The sequence below is a fragment of the Ostrea edulis genome, chromosome 7 (genome assembly GCF_947568905.1).
Source record: "Ostrea edulis chromosome 7, xbOstEdul1.1, whole genome shotgun sequence".
Classification (NCBI taxonomy): Eukaryota; Metazoa; Mollusca; class Bivalvia; order Ostreida; family Ostreidae; genus Ostrea; species Ostrea edulis.
In genome coordinates, this window is record NC_079170.1 from 68,513,013 (window position 1) to 68,526,917 (window position 13,905).

The 13,905-nt window shown below is 33.8% G+C and overlaps 1 protein-coding gene across 4 annotated transcripts in view; it reads left to right on the forward strand.

Annotated features, from left to right (window-relative positions):
• The first annotated feature begins 24 nt into the window (after nt 1–24).
• The window catches only part of LOC125653793 (histone deacetylase 11-like), a 50,985-nt gene continuing 37,104 nt past the window's right edge, over nt 25–13,905 (forward strand). Inside the window, exons 1-4 of one of the 4 annotated variants that reach the window (XM_048883403.2) lie at nt 35–106; nt 9,231–9,476; nt 9,815–9,915; nt 12,037–12,066. In XM_048883403.2, the coding sequence (XP_048739360.2) occupies nt 9,272–9,476; nt 9,815–9,915; nt 12,037–12,066 (336 nt within the window). In that variant the 5' untranslated portion in view covers nt 35–106; nt 9,231–9,271. Of the gene's footprint in view, nt 107–4,271; nt 4,408–9,230; nt 9,477–9,814; nt 9,916–12,036; nt 12,067–13,905 lie in introns of those variants that run through there. The other 3 variants (XM_048883402.2, XM_048883405.2, XM_056145184.1) reach the window with 3 other exon arrangements.

Consider the following 13,905-nt stretch of genomic DNA (forward strand, 5'->3'; position numbering starts at 1 on the left):
CAACAATATTGAGAATATTCTTAGTACGACTGATGAATTTTACACGTAGAATATGGGTAAAATCGGAGACCGTCAAGTCGTTGCAATGTCAACATGAATTTAAATGGTAAATTACGGTAGAAATTTGCAAGATACTTTAGTGAATTTAATATTTTACGGCATTAGATACCCATTGTAAATTACACTTAGTATAAGAGCGCCTAGAGCCCATCTCGAGTGTCGAACTCCAAACGTTTTGTAAGGTTGATGATTTCCAATCTCTACCCAGAGTTATCGTTCCCGCTACGCTTCACTAATACCTCTGTCAACGTCTAAAAATCATATCAAAACGTACTAAAACTAACTTAGCATATCAAACTGTAATGATCATATCAAAGCAAATCAACACTTGTCTGAATTTTATAAATGTAGAAGCTGGCAACTATGAGACACCTGAGCGAATTAAAAGGTTTTATATACATATTCATTCATTCAATAATACTAGAATAATCATGGAATTCGTTGTTTTTGTGAACTTACTGTAAGTTTTTAAGCTTAACACTAAAACTTGTAAAATCATACTTTATAATGCAATAGGTAGAAATAAGTTTTGCCAAGAATCTTGACATTCAGACGTTGACAGAGGTGTTGTAGCGCAGCGTAACATGCCCTCTGGTGAGAGATTGGATGATTTCTGGTCGTTTCGGCCTTTTTTCAGTTCGGCCCCAAGTTTTTTCGACCATTAGTAGTTTCGGCCTAATGTCGTTTCGGCCTTACTTTGGAATACCTTTGTAGTACCAATAAATTAAGTCTTTTTTCTCATCTTAATATATCAAAATTGATATTTCTTTGTTTCGAAAACGATTATATATGTCTTTGGTGTAAACAAGGAAGTCCACACCATCAAAGAAAATGATATGCCATTTACAGATTACATTACACAGTATGATGCTGATTAAATTATAAACCGGTACCATATGATGCAGTTATTTTTAAGGCACAAATATTTTAATGACAAAGATCATGTTCTCATCTGCAAGTATTTTATATGAACATGAAATATACCCCAAGACTTTGTTTCCGTTGATGTTTTCAATATTCTGGCGACATTTTCGTTTTCAGAAATTCGGATTGACAGAAACTCACGCAATATCACCTTTCAAAATCTAACATTCATTTCAAGTGTTAATTTATTTGGGGGCTTATGTTTTAACGTGAATATTATATAGATTAGATGGACATAGTGTAAAAATAAAACGCATGACATATTGATAATCATATTCTCCTTTCTGCAATTACGTGTAACTAGCTATATGAAAATGTACAGAGAGACAGTTTTTGGAATTCTTTTTAAAAATTGTCAGCAAATAAATTTGTGAATTGCACACATTTATTGAAAATGGGTGATCATATTTCAATATCTGTAGCTACCGCGCCGACCCAATATATTTCACATATTTTGTTAGAAGTCAAACATCAAATATCCGCGACCCCCACTTGTTCTATCCAACGAAAAACCTTTTGAATTTGCATGGAATATACAAGTTATACATAGATCATTGTACTATCCATACAGGCTTGTGGGATTTTTTTTTCGGTTATTTTTCTACTCCCAACTATTTTTTCTTCTATTGTTTCATGATTATTTTCATTAGTATATGTATATATGTTTTTGAATCTCTTCTTTCTATATATTTTATCTTGTTTACATTATATAACTACATAAAATATTGTTTAATTAAATCAAGCAGTCCTGATAAACAATTTTTATTGAATGATGAAACATCATCAAACTGCAGATTGAACTTTTCAGAGCCTCCTGCTAACATTACTTATCTTTTTCAAAGTATGAGAGGTGGCATGTTGCATGTTGACTTATCCAAAATTCAAAAGTAAACAATAACAACAAAAAATTGTGCTTTTGTCCGAACTTCAAAACCCTAAATCGTGTACATGGGTGAGTGGGGGTAACTTAAACTGCATCCCCCACCTGATGATTTGTGAAGTGGGTGCATGGGTCACTACATGGATTGAATTAATAACTTTCAAGCATAAATGTAATATTGTACATTGTTCTCGCATTCCATCACTGCTACTATCAACATAGGTGGGAGACCCAATATATCTTTAATATCGTCGTCAAAAATAGTGGGAGGGAACTCCCCCCCCCCCTCTCTCTCTCTCTCTCTCTCTCTCTCTCTCTCTCTCATCGTCGCAAACCAGGGCTATTATTTCATTCTATTTCACAAACGTTTGTGAAATAGAATGAAACAATAACCCGTGGTTTGCGATGATGGTTTCATATACGCTATCGATCATTAACATTTTTCTAATTTCTATATTGAATTATTTTTTAATTTAGATGCATTAAAATAAGGAAGGCACAACTGAATCTAAAACATCCCGAGCAAGAGCGCGCGCACGAGAGAGAGATAGTATTAGATAAACTTTTACAGGTATCCCTATAGCTATACCTAACATAGTACTTTTTTGCCTTTGGAATAGTATATGTGTGTATTATCTTCTACACATTGTGAGGACGTCCTCACTTAATAGGTTTGGTCGGGAGAGAGAGAGAGAGAAAGAGAGATCACATCGGTTATCATTAAATATTTTAAACCCTTAGAAATAGTATTACAAAATTCTACAGCTAATGTTGTTGGGTATCCTAAGCACAGCTAATTTACAAAACCGAAGAATTGGACATACACTGTACATGTACAGCATTTTTGCAACATATTTTCCATGCGTAAAAGTGTGAACTCAGCTTCCCGGGAGGCCGTGACCGAATTTCAAGCATTGAAGCACGCGGACCTCGTGTATTACAATCAAGTGTTTAGTTTAATATGGTTAAACAATTTTCCATGATACTTGACTCATTAATATTCATCTAAACTTGTAAATAAGATTTTACAACACTTCAGTATGGAATCAATCACTCGCGTCTCTGTTGATCGACTTCTTTATTTGTATACAAAGTTGAACACGTTACATTTATAGTAAAAAATAATTCATAATATGAATTTCTGATAGAAAAAAATAAATAATTCTGTTCATCAAGGTGAAAGATGGGATAAAGCTTTGTAGCTGAATGCATCAAGTCGATGAAAAATGTTAACTTAAAAAACGACCATACCCTGGAGCTTCACTGATTTTAAACCGCTATTACTTCATCAAAAATTTTGTACTATTTTCTATCATTTTTTATAAGGTAAAATGAATAAAATTACGTAAAGTTTAAGAGTTTTTGGAAAAAATTAAGTTCTCCCAATAAAGTAATTCAAGTAATAATTAAGTAATTCAAGAAATTAAAAGATTTTGCCATTTATTTCTCCGGGAAAGAAAGAAATCATTGCTTTTTTAATCGTTTAGTACATTTTTTCTAAACAAGATACTGATCTTACGGTGGGTATCAGGGACTAACTTTTTAGACAAGGCAGTCTTCTTGTGTATTCGAAATACACATACACCGTGTTCACGGACATTTTACACCGTGTGTTGGGGAATACTCGTGGCCTGTACTGTAGATTTTATTATCAACATCATTGTATTCACCCGTAAATTACTAACTGAACCTAACATACACTAACTACGCAAATAACAACATATCAGTTTACATCGTACAATACCTGGTCATGAGTCATAATTGTTTATTTTTTCACTAAATATATTTCATTGAAAAAATACCTTTTTGAATAAAGTTAGTGTAGTATTACTTGTAGCTAATTTTTTATAGATATACTAACAAAAAATGCACAATTGTTTGTAGTGTCTTCACATGATTTCCAAGTGATTTTTATAGGTTTTGCGTCAAAATCACATGTCAAATGCTAAATTGAAATTTTACGGCACAAATTTGTTAAGAAATCATTATATTTCGGGGTTAAAAGTTTGCCTTGATGATTTCAAAAACTATTCTCAATGATCATGGTATCACAATTTGCCAAACATAATATGGAAAAGAAAGTTCGAACAATTTTGCATATATTTCATAATCTTTTCTAACACTAGGCCTACCTCCAATTATTTCCTCATCATACAAAATTTCCTCTTCATTAAAGTCTCATAAATTCAATACACATCTATATTAACAAAAACAACATCACATTGTCGGTATTTTGTAGCTTACGAAACTTGGGCCGAAACGACTTGGTATCTAAGGCCGAAACGACAAAAGGCCGAAAAAACTTGAGGCCGAACAAACCTAGGGCCGAACTGTAAAAAGGCCGAAACAACTTGCATCGAGGTTGATCAGCTATTCTTGGGAAGTGATAGTCTGAAATATCTGACGTTTTCCTGGCTTTTTTATGATTTTGATATTTTCCTGGCACGGTAAATATCAAAATCGTAAAAAAGCCAAGAAAACGTCAGATATTTCGGACTAAGTAAGTGACAGAGTGGAGCCGATTGAATTTTAAAACATACTGAGTATGCAATCCACTAGTTTTCTCCTTTCTTCATTCTATACTAATCTATGTATATATATTGGGTGTATTCTGCCAGTGGTACCACCTCAGGGTTTTGACACAATCTGAGCTAAGTTATGTGGAAACGAGGAGGTTATTTAAATTCGGTGAAAGTAACTCCTCGTTTCCACAGAAATTAAATCTGAGCAAACTTGTGTATATGAGAGATTTAGTAATATAGTACATATACACAAGTTGTGTATATGAGAACTTTAGTATTATAGTACATGTACAAGTTTACTCAGATTGTTCGAAAACCCTGTGGGTATCGCCATGGACTTGTAATGTAGGCCTGTCATATTTTAACCTTAGGCCTGTCGCATTGTAATTGTAGGCCTGTCGTATTCTAATTGTAGGCCTGTTGTATTGAAATAGGGCTGTCACGGTTCCAAACATTTTAGGGTCATGTTGGTTCTAAATTTTTTACTTCGGGTTAGGGTATTTCGATTCGGGTCTATATAACTATTTTAAAAATCTAATATACAGTTAAAATCAAAAATCTTTATTGTATTTTGTCACAATAATTACTCGGGGATGTGGACTGAGGTTTAGACTCGACATCCATGGTACTAGAAACAGCATTGTCACTTCTACTCGTTTCCATCCTTTGTCATTGATGATGTTGATTCTGTGGCGTATTTTCAATACGTCTTACATACTGGCATTGTTTACAGTTTTGTCCACAATGCCATCATTTAACTATTGATCAAAATACAGGCACCTTTGAGGATTTTGACGACATTTCGTTTAAATGGATTTCTAATAATGATTCTATTTTAAAAACCAAACCTGAACCAAAATACGGAAAAATGAAACCAAACCCGACCCGAACAACACGACCCGCGGTTTTCGGTTATTTCGGGTACCCGTTGCAGCCCTAATTTTAATTATAGACCTGTCATATTCTAATCGTAGGTCTGTCAAATTTTAACCATAGACCTGTTGTATTGTAATTGTAGGCCTGTCGTATTCTAATTGTAGGCCTGTTATATTCTAATTGTAGGGCTGTCATGTTCTAATTGTAGGCCTGTCGTATTATTATTGTAGGCCTGTTGTATTTTAATTGTACACCTGTTGTATTTTAATTGTACACCTGTCGTATTTTAACCATAAGCTTGTCGTATTTTAACCGTAGGCTTGTTGTATTTCAATCGTAGGCCTGTCATATTTTAATGGTAGGCTTGTCATATTTTAACCTTAGGCCTGTCATATTCTAATTGTAGGGCTGTCATATTCTAATTGTAGGCCTGTCATATTCTAATTGTAGGCCTGTCATATTCTAATCAGAGGCGTGTTGTATTTTAATCATAGACCTGTCATAGTTTAATCGTAGGCCTATCGTATTTCAATCATAGGCCTGTCATATTTTAATCGTAGGCTTATCATATTTTAATTGTAATACCGTATATACTCACCTATAAGTCTGATTTTTGGAGTTAAAATTGATCTTGAACTTTATATCCGCCTTATAGGTTAGCCCTAAGATTAGCTTTTCTCTGGACAGCATAGAGTGTGTTTTTTTCAATACTCCGATGATTATCATGATTAACGTTGACTGGACATATATTATTCATGTATTCTAAGATTATATGCATAAAGTACAAGTGTTTGCATATTTTTAGATTAATGATTTTATTCATCTTAAGTGTATATTATTGAAATCGATTTGTTGAGAAAATGAATAAATATCAGTGCGTTTCACAAAATATTATTTGAAACAGGGGTGAAAATGTTAGAAATTGTCAACAGATTCTTGAAAAAGTTATACCGACTTACAAGCGGGTCAATGGCAAATCCCTCCAAATTAGCCTACAAAATAAACAACCGACTTATAGGTGAAAGTATATACGGTAGGGCTTTGATTGTAGGCCTATCATATTTAAATCATAATAGACCTGTTGTATTCTAATCGTAGGCCTGTCATATTTTAACCATAGGCTTGTCGTATTTTAACCCTAGGCCTATCATATTTTAATTGTAATAGGTCTGTCATATTTTCATCATTATAGGCCTGTCATATTTTAATCATACTAGGCCTGTCATATTTTTAAAATCATTTCCTTCTTTTTAGCTCACCTGAGTTGAAAGCTGAAAAGAGCTATCCTGCTCAAAAGTCCGTTGTCAAACTCTCTTTTTTGTGTTGCTTGTAGGACTTGTGAGATCGATCGCTGTTTGTTATCTTCACTTTTTAGCTCACCTGAGCTGAAAGCTCAAGTGAGCTTTTCTGATCACCCGTATTCCGGCGTCTGTCCGTCTGTAAACTTTTCACATTTTCAACTTCTTCTCAACAACCACTAGGCCAATTTCAACCAAAGTTGGCACAAAACATCCTTAGGTAAAGGGAATTCTAAATTGTTAAAATAAAGGGCCAGGCCACCTTCCAAGGGGAGATAATCAAGAAAAGGTAAAAATAGGGTAGGGTCATTAAAAAATCTTCTCAAGAACCACTGGGCCAGAAAAGCTGAAATTTATATGAAAGCTTCCTTATATAATGCAGATTTTAAATTGTTAAAATCATGGCCCCCGGGGGTTGGATGGGGCCACAATAGGGGATCAAAGTTTTACATACAAATATATAGGGAAAATCTTTAAAAATCTTCTTCTCAAGAACCACTAAGCCAGAAAAGCTGAGATTTATATGAAAGCTTCCTGATATAATACAGATTCTAAATTGTTAAAATCATGGCCCCCGGGGGTCGGATGGGGCCATAATAGGGGATCAAAGTTTTACATACAAATATATAGGGAAAATCTTTAAAAATCTTCTTCTCAAGAACCATTGAGCCAGAAAAACTGAGATTTATATGAAAGCTTCCTTATATAATGCAAATTCTAAATTGTTAAAATCATGGCCCCCGGGGGTCGGATGGGGCCACAATAGGGGGTCAAAGTTTTACAAACAAATATATAGGGAAAATCTTTAAAAATCTTCTTCTCAAGAACTACTGAGCCAGGAAAGCTGAGATTTATATGAAAGCTTCCTGATATAATGCAGACTCTAAATTGTTAAAATCATGGCCCCCGGGGGTCGGATGGGGCCACAATAGGGAATCAAAGTTTTACATACAAATATATAGGGAAAATCTTCTTCTCAAGAACCACTGAGCCAGAAAAGCTGAAATTTATATGAAAGCTTCCTTATATAATGCAGATTCTAAATTGTTAAAATCATGGCCCCCGGGGGTCGGATGGGGCCACAATAGGGGATCAAAGTTTTACATACAAATATATAGGGAAAATCTTTAAAAATCTTCTTCTCAAGAACCACTGAGCCAGAAAAGCTGAGATTTATATGAAAGCTTCCTGATATAATGCAGATTCTAAATTGTTAAAATCATGGCCCCCGGGGGTCGGATGGGGCCACAATAGGGGATCAAAGTTTTACAAACAAATATATAGGGAAAATCTTTAAAAATCTTCTTCCCAAGAACCACTGAGCCAGAAAAGCTGAGGTTTATATTAAAGCTTCCTGATATAGTACAGATTCTAAATTGTTAAAATCATGGCCCCCGGGGGTCGGATGGGGCCACAATAGGGGGTCAAAGTTTTACATACAAATATATAGGAAAAATCTTCTTCCCAAGAACCACTGAGCCAGAAAAGCTGAGATTTATATGAAAGCTTTCTGATATAGTACAGATTCTAAATTGTTAAAATCATGGCCCCGGGGGTCGGATGGGGCCACAATACGGGGTCAAAGTTTTACATACAAATATATAGGAAAAATCTTTAAAAATCTTCTTCCCAGAACCACTAAGCCAGAAAAGCTGAGATTTATATGAAAGCTTTCTGATATAGTGCAGATTCAGGTTTGTTAAAATCATGCCCCCCTGGGGTAGGATGGGGCCACCATAGGGGATCAAAGTTTTACATACAAATATATAGGGAAAATCTTTAAAAATCTTCTTCTCAAGAACCATTGGGCCAAAGAAGTTCACATTTACATGAAAGCTTTCTGACATAGTGTGGATTCAAGTTTGCAAAAACCATGGCCTCCAGGGAAAGGTTTGGGGCCATAATAGGGACTACGGTTTTACATGCAAATAGATATGGAAAATCTTCTGATATGGACCAAGGTGACTCAGGTGAGCGATGTGGCCCATGGGCCTCTTGTTATTAAGATTGACAGTCGATCATTGAACTCTAGATAAATTTAACATAATTTAGCATGCAGTCTGTAGGAATCTTGTACTGCTTCGTTAAAGAGCTAGCTTTTGTAGTGATGAGGTAGAGTGCATTGTCTTGTTGACCACTATACACATTACAAAATGGTGGCAGCGTAGTGCCTGTTGTTTAATGGGCCTTCTTCAGGTAGAGTCTCTTCGGAGGTCTGGGACGTGGTTTCATCCGGGGATGAAGGTGGAAATTTTTGTTTAATCTATCTTAGTTGTAAGACCTTAAGTCACCTGAGTCTAACTCAAGTGACCTATTGAAATGGGTCTGTGTCTCATGTCGTCGTGCATTAACAATTGACCATTTTTAAGTTATTATTCTTGATAACTACCATTCCAATTCGTTTTAAATTTGATGTGAAGCATCTTTGGAACAAGAAGGGCATAAATTGAAAATTTCAGGGTTCCAACATAACCTCTACCCCCTGGGTCTTAGGGGTAGGGGAAAACTGCAAAAAATTGGCCAGTTAATGCTCAGTTTATCACTAAGGCTTGTGGGCCTCTTGTTTAAAGGGTCAATAGGATTTAACCTCTCCCACTTTGAACCCATAACAAAACATGGTTCTTGAAAATCACACATTTTTTTATCTGTATGTCACATTGTCATTTTCAGTAATGTCTGAGGAGTACAGGGAATTCTGTCAGATCTAAGTAATGTCTAAGGAGTCGGGGGAAGTAGGAGAAAATTCGTCAGAGCATACCAGTAAAGCACTTCATGAGACCGCCCTATACCACGATGTGAAGCTGTCACAGTGGCCCATCATCTACTCGGAAGAGTACAACATCAGCTTCCTGGGACTGGAGAAACTCCACCCCTTTGATGCTGGAAAATGGGGGAAGGTGTTTGCCTTCTTGAAAGGTCTCAACAGCCGAGATGTTTTAAGTTTTAATCTTGCACAGTCTTCACTCCAAATTAAGAAATGTATTTTTTATACAAACATCAGATGTCATGATATGAATGTATGCATTCCAATTTTTAAAACAAAAATGTAAGGATATAAGTACTGTGAAATCACCATTGTTTGTTGGTAATGAAAATTTTACTGGTTAATCTAAAACAGTATTTTATAAGTATAACATGGTACTACGACAGTATTTTGTGAGTACAACAAAGAATTAAGACAGTCTGGTATGAATGTAACAAACTACCCTCATATATTAATTCTTTTTAACAGAGAATATGTTCAACTGTTGTAGATGCAAAATTGCTTCGGGATGACACAACAGTACGGGCCACGGAGGCCACAGACGGGGATCTCAAAGTAGTCCACACCCAGGATTACATTAACAACCTAAAGGTATGTTACTACATCAACCATAAACAGCCTAAAGTTATGTTACATCAACAACCATAAACCACCTAAAGTTATGTTACTACATCAACAACCTAAAGTCATGTTAACTACATCAAACAACCTAAAGTTATGTTAACTACATCAACAACCTAAACTTATGTTAACTACATCAAACAACCTAAAGTTATGTTACTACATCAACAACCTAAACTTATGTTACTACATCAACCATAAACAGCCTAAAGTTATGTTACATCAACAACCATAAATCACCTAAAGTTATGTTACTACATCAAACAACTTAAAGTTATGTTACTACATCAAACAACCTAAAGTTATGTTACTACATCAAACAACCTAAAGTTATGTTACTACATCAAACAACCTAAAGTTATGTTAACTACATCAAACAGCCTAAAGTTATGTTAACTACATCAACAACCTAAAGTTATGTTAACTACATCAACAACCTAAACTTATGTTACTACATCAAACAACCTAAAGTTATGTTACTACATCAACAACCTAAACTTATGTTACTACATCAAACAACCTAAGGTTATGTTACTATATCAAACAACCTAAACTTATGTTAACTACATCAAACAACCTAAAGTTATGTTAAGTACATCAAACAACCTAAAGTCATGTTACTTCGTCAAACAACCTAAAGTTATGTTACATCAAACAACCTAAAGTTATGTTACATCAAACAACCTAAAGTTATGTTAACTACATCAACAACCTAAAGTTATGTTACTTCGTCAAACAACCTAAAGTTATGTTACATCAAACAACCTAAAGTTATGTTACATCAAACAACCTAAAGTTATGTTACATCAAACAACCTAAACTTATGTTACTACATCAAACAACCTAAAGTTATGTTACTACATCAAACAACCTAAAGTTATGTTACTACATCAACAACCTAAACTTATGTTACTACATCAAACAACCTAAGGTTATGTTACTATATCAAACAACCTAAACTTATGTTAACTACATCAAACAACCTAAAGTTATGTTAAGTACATCAAACAACCTAAAGTCATGTTACTTCGTCAAACAACCTAAAGTTATGTTACATCAAACAACCTAAAGTTATGTTAACTACATCAACAACCTAAAGTTATGTTACTTCGTCAAACAACCTAAAGTTATGTTACATCAAACAACCTAAAGTTATGTTACATCAAACAACCTAAAGTTATGTTACATCAAACAACCTAAACTTATGTTACTACATCAAACAACCTAAAGTTATGTTACTACATCAAACAACCTAAAGTTATGTTACTACATCAAACAACCTAAAGTTATGTTACTACATCAAACAACCTAAAGTTATGTTACTACATCAAACAACCTAAAGTTATGTTACTACATCAAACAACCTAAAGTTATATTACTACATCAGACAACCTAAAGTTATGTTACTACATCAAACAACCTAAAGTTATGTTACTACATCAACAACCTAAACTTATGTTACTACATCAAACAACCTAAAGTTATGTTAACTACATCAAACAATCCAAAGGTATGTTAACTACATCAATCACTTAAAGGTATGTTAACGAGATTGGTAATTAACATGACAGTATATGATTGTCTTTAGAAAGACAAGTTTGAATTTTGTGAGACTTATTTCTACCAGTGTTTTAAGTGAAATTTAGCAGTGAGACAAAATTTCTACAAATATTTCTAGTTTCCAGTACTGTAAATACATGTATATGTAAAAAATGTCCACTAAATTAGGCAGCTTAATACATGCAGAAAGAAAGTTCTCACTAACGAAAAAGTAATTTACAGTCTGCTATACCTTAGAGCAAAATAAAACATCAGACTGTGGTATTTTGTAGTACCACCAATTATACAATTAGTATTTATTACTATTCATAGAAAATTAAAAAGTATGTTGGACATGAATAATTGATAGATTTCAGAGGGCAGTTTAGTGTGTGTAATGAAATTTGAAGGATATGATTTTACAATCCAGAAACATAGGAATTTGTAATCCACAAATTTGATTTAGAACATTTCAAGATAAGGTTTATACGTTATATTAATGTCAACAAGTTTAGAAATGTTAATGATGTTATGGTGCCTTGTTTCCAACAGCTGTCGTCTATTATAGAGGGCTTGACGGAGGTAATCTATATGTGTCACTCATTCAATCTTTGTCTTGTTCAGTAGATGATCTGATGCTAAGTTATCTCCCTTTATAAGAAAGAATATATGTTTGAAAAGAATGGGTCATTTATATCACAAAAGTTAGAGAGTACAGCAATGAAAATGAAAGATGATTTCTGATTGTTGCACTGCATTGTTGAATGCTCACCCCCCCCCCCCCCCCCCCCCCCCAGCTCTTTCTCCTCACACAAGACATGGAGTGTATACATAAGAATACTTGTCTTGACAGTTTGTAGTCATGTTCTTCAAGAGCAGAATTGTAAGGGATATTTTCTGTATCTGCAACATTTGTGGTAGTTTACTCCTGTAAATTTATTTATACAAACCTTTGTGGTATTTTGAAGTGCTCCTGTTTTATTTATACAAACCTTTGTGGTATTTTGAAGTGCTCCTATAAATTTATTTTACAAATTTTAATTAATTTGGTTTTGTCATGTCAGTTTATGATATCTGTGTATGTAAATGAGGATCAGCATTTCATGCATCAAGTATAATTTTTGTTTTCTTTTGTTAGAAGTAATTTTTGATAATGATAACAATGCTATTGATAGCTAGGCAACATTTAATAAATTATCTTTATTTTGGTCAATTTGAATGACATTCAGCGTGAAATGAAAGGGTTATACTTGAGTCAAATATTTAAAGATAATCAAATTTTGGAAAAAAGGTGAATTCTTTTTATTAGAACACTTCACTTTGCCATAGAAGCAATGCATTAAATTGATAAGGGAGAGTGTTAGAAAGGTTTTACTTTAATATGTGGAATATGACTTGACGTTAACAATCGAGATTTAACCATATTTAAGCTTTTTTAATGTTAATAACAATAGACAATAGTAATCAGAGATTATTTTTATATTGTATATATTTGTGATATGACTTGAACATAACTCAGATTTACCTGTGTAAAGGCTAGCACCACACCAGACTAAGTTCACTAAAGGTTTAAACCCAGTTTACTAAAGGTTTAAACCCTGACACTAATGTTGCAGGGTCCAACCAAGATAAAACAAATTGTTGATCTGGCTTCTTAATTTTTATTGTGTAAGGAAAAAAAACTGTAAGTAAAACACAAACTCTCACAACACATTAACACTCGCACAACATTAAGGAGGTATGCTACACCAGAGAAATTTGATATGGATGAAAAGTGGAGGATATGTACATGTACAACAATATTTTGAAATTGAAAACTTTCAAATTTACTATATTTAGTCAAAAAATGTAGTTTTAGTAGATAGTAATCCGAAAAAAAATTAAAACCCAAATGCTGGACTCGAACGCGCGATCTACAGTTCAGCAGTTGACATGCTAACCTACTGAGCTACTCAGCTAGGCGATCATATTTGAAATGAATAAACAAATATTGCTGATATGTATATTTTTCATCCATGTTTTAAAAGGAAGATGTAGAGTAACACCTTAAACAGACATTTAGACGTTGCACATTTAAACATACATTACATTAACAGCACATAGAACAGCACATTTAAACATACATTACATTAACAGCACATAGAACAGCACATTTAAACATATATTACATTAACAGCACATAGAACAGCACATTTAAACATATATTACATTAACAGCACATAGAACAGCACATTTAAACATACGTACATTACATTAACAGCACATAGAACAGCACATTTAAACATATATTACATTAACAGCACATAGAACAGCACATTTAAACATATATTACATTAACAGCACATAGAACAGCACATTTAAACATACATTACATTAACAGCACATTTAAACATACATTACATTAACAGCACATAGAACAGC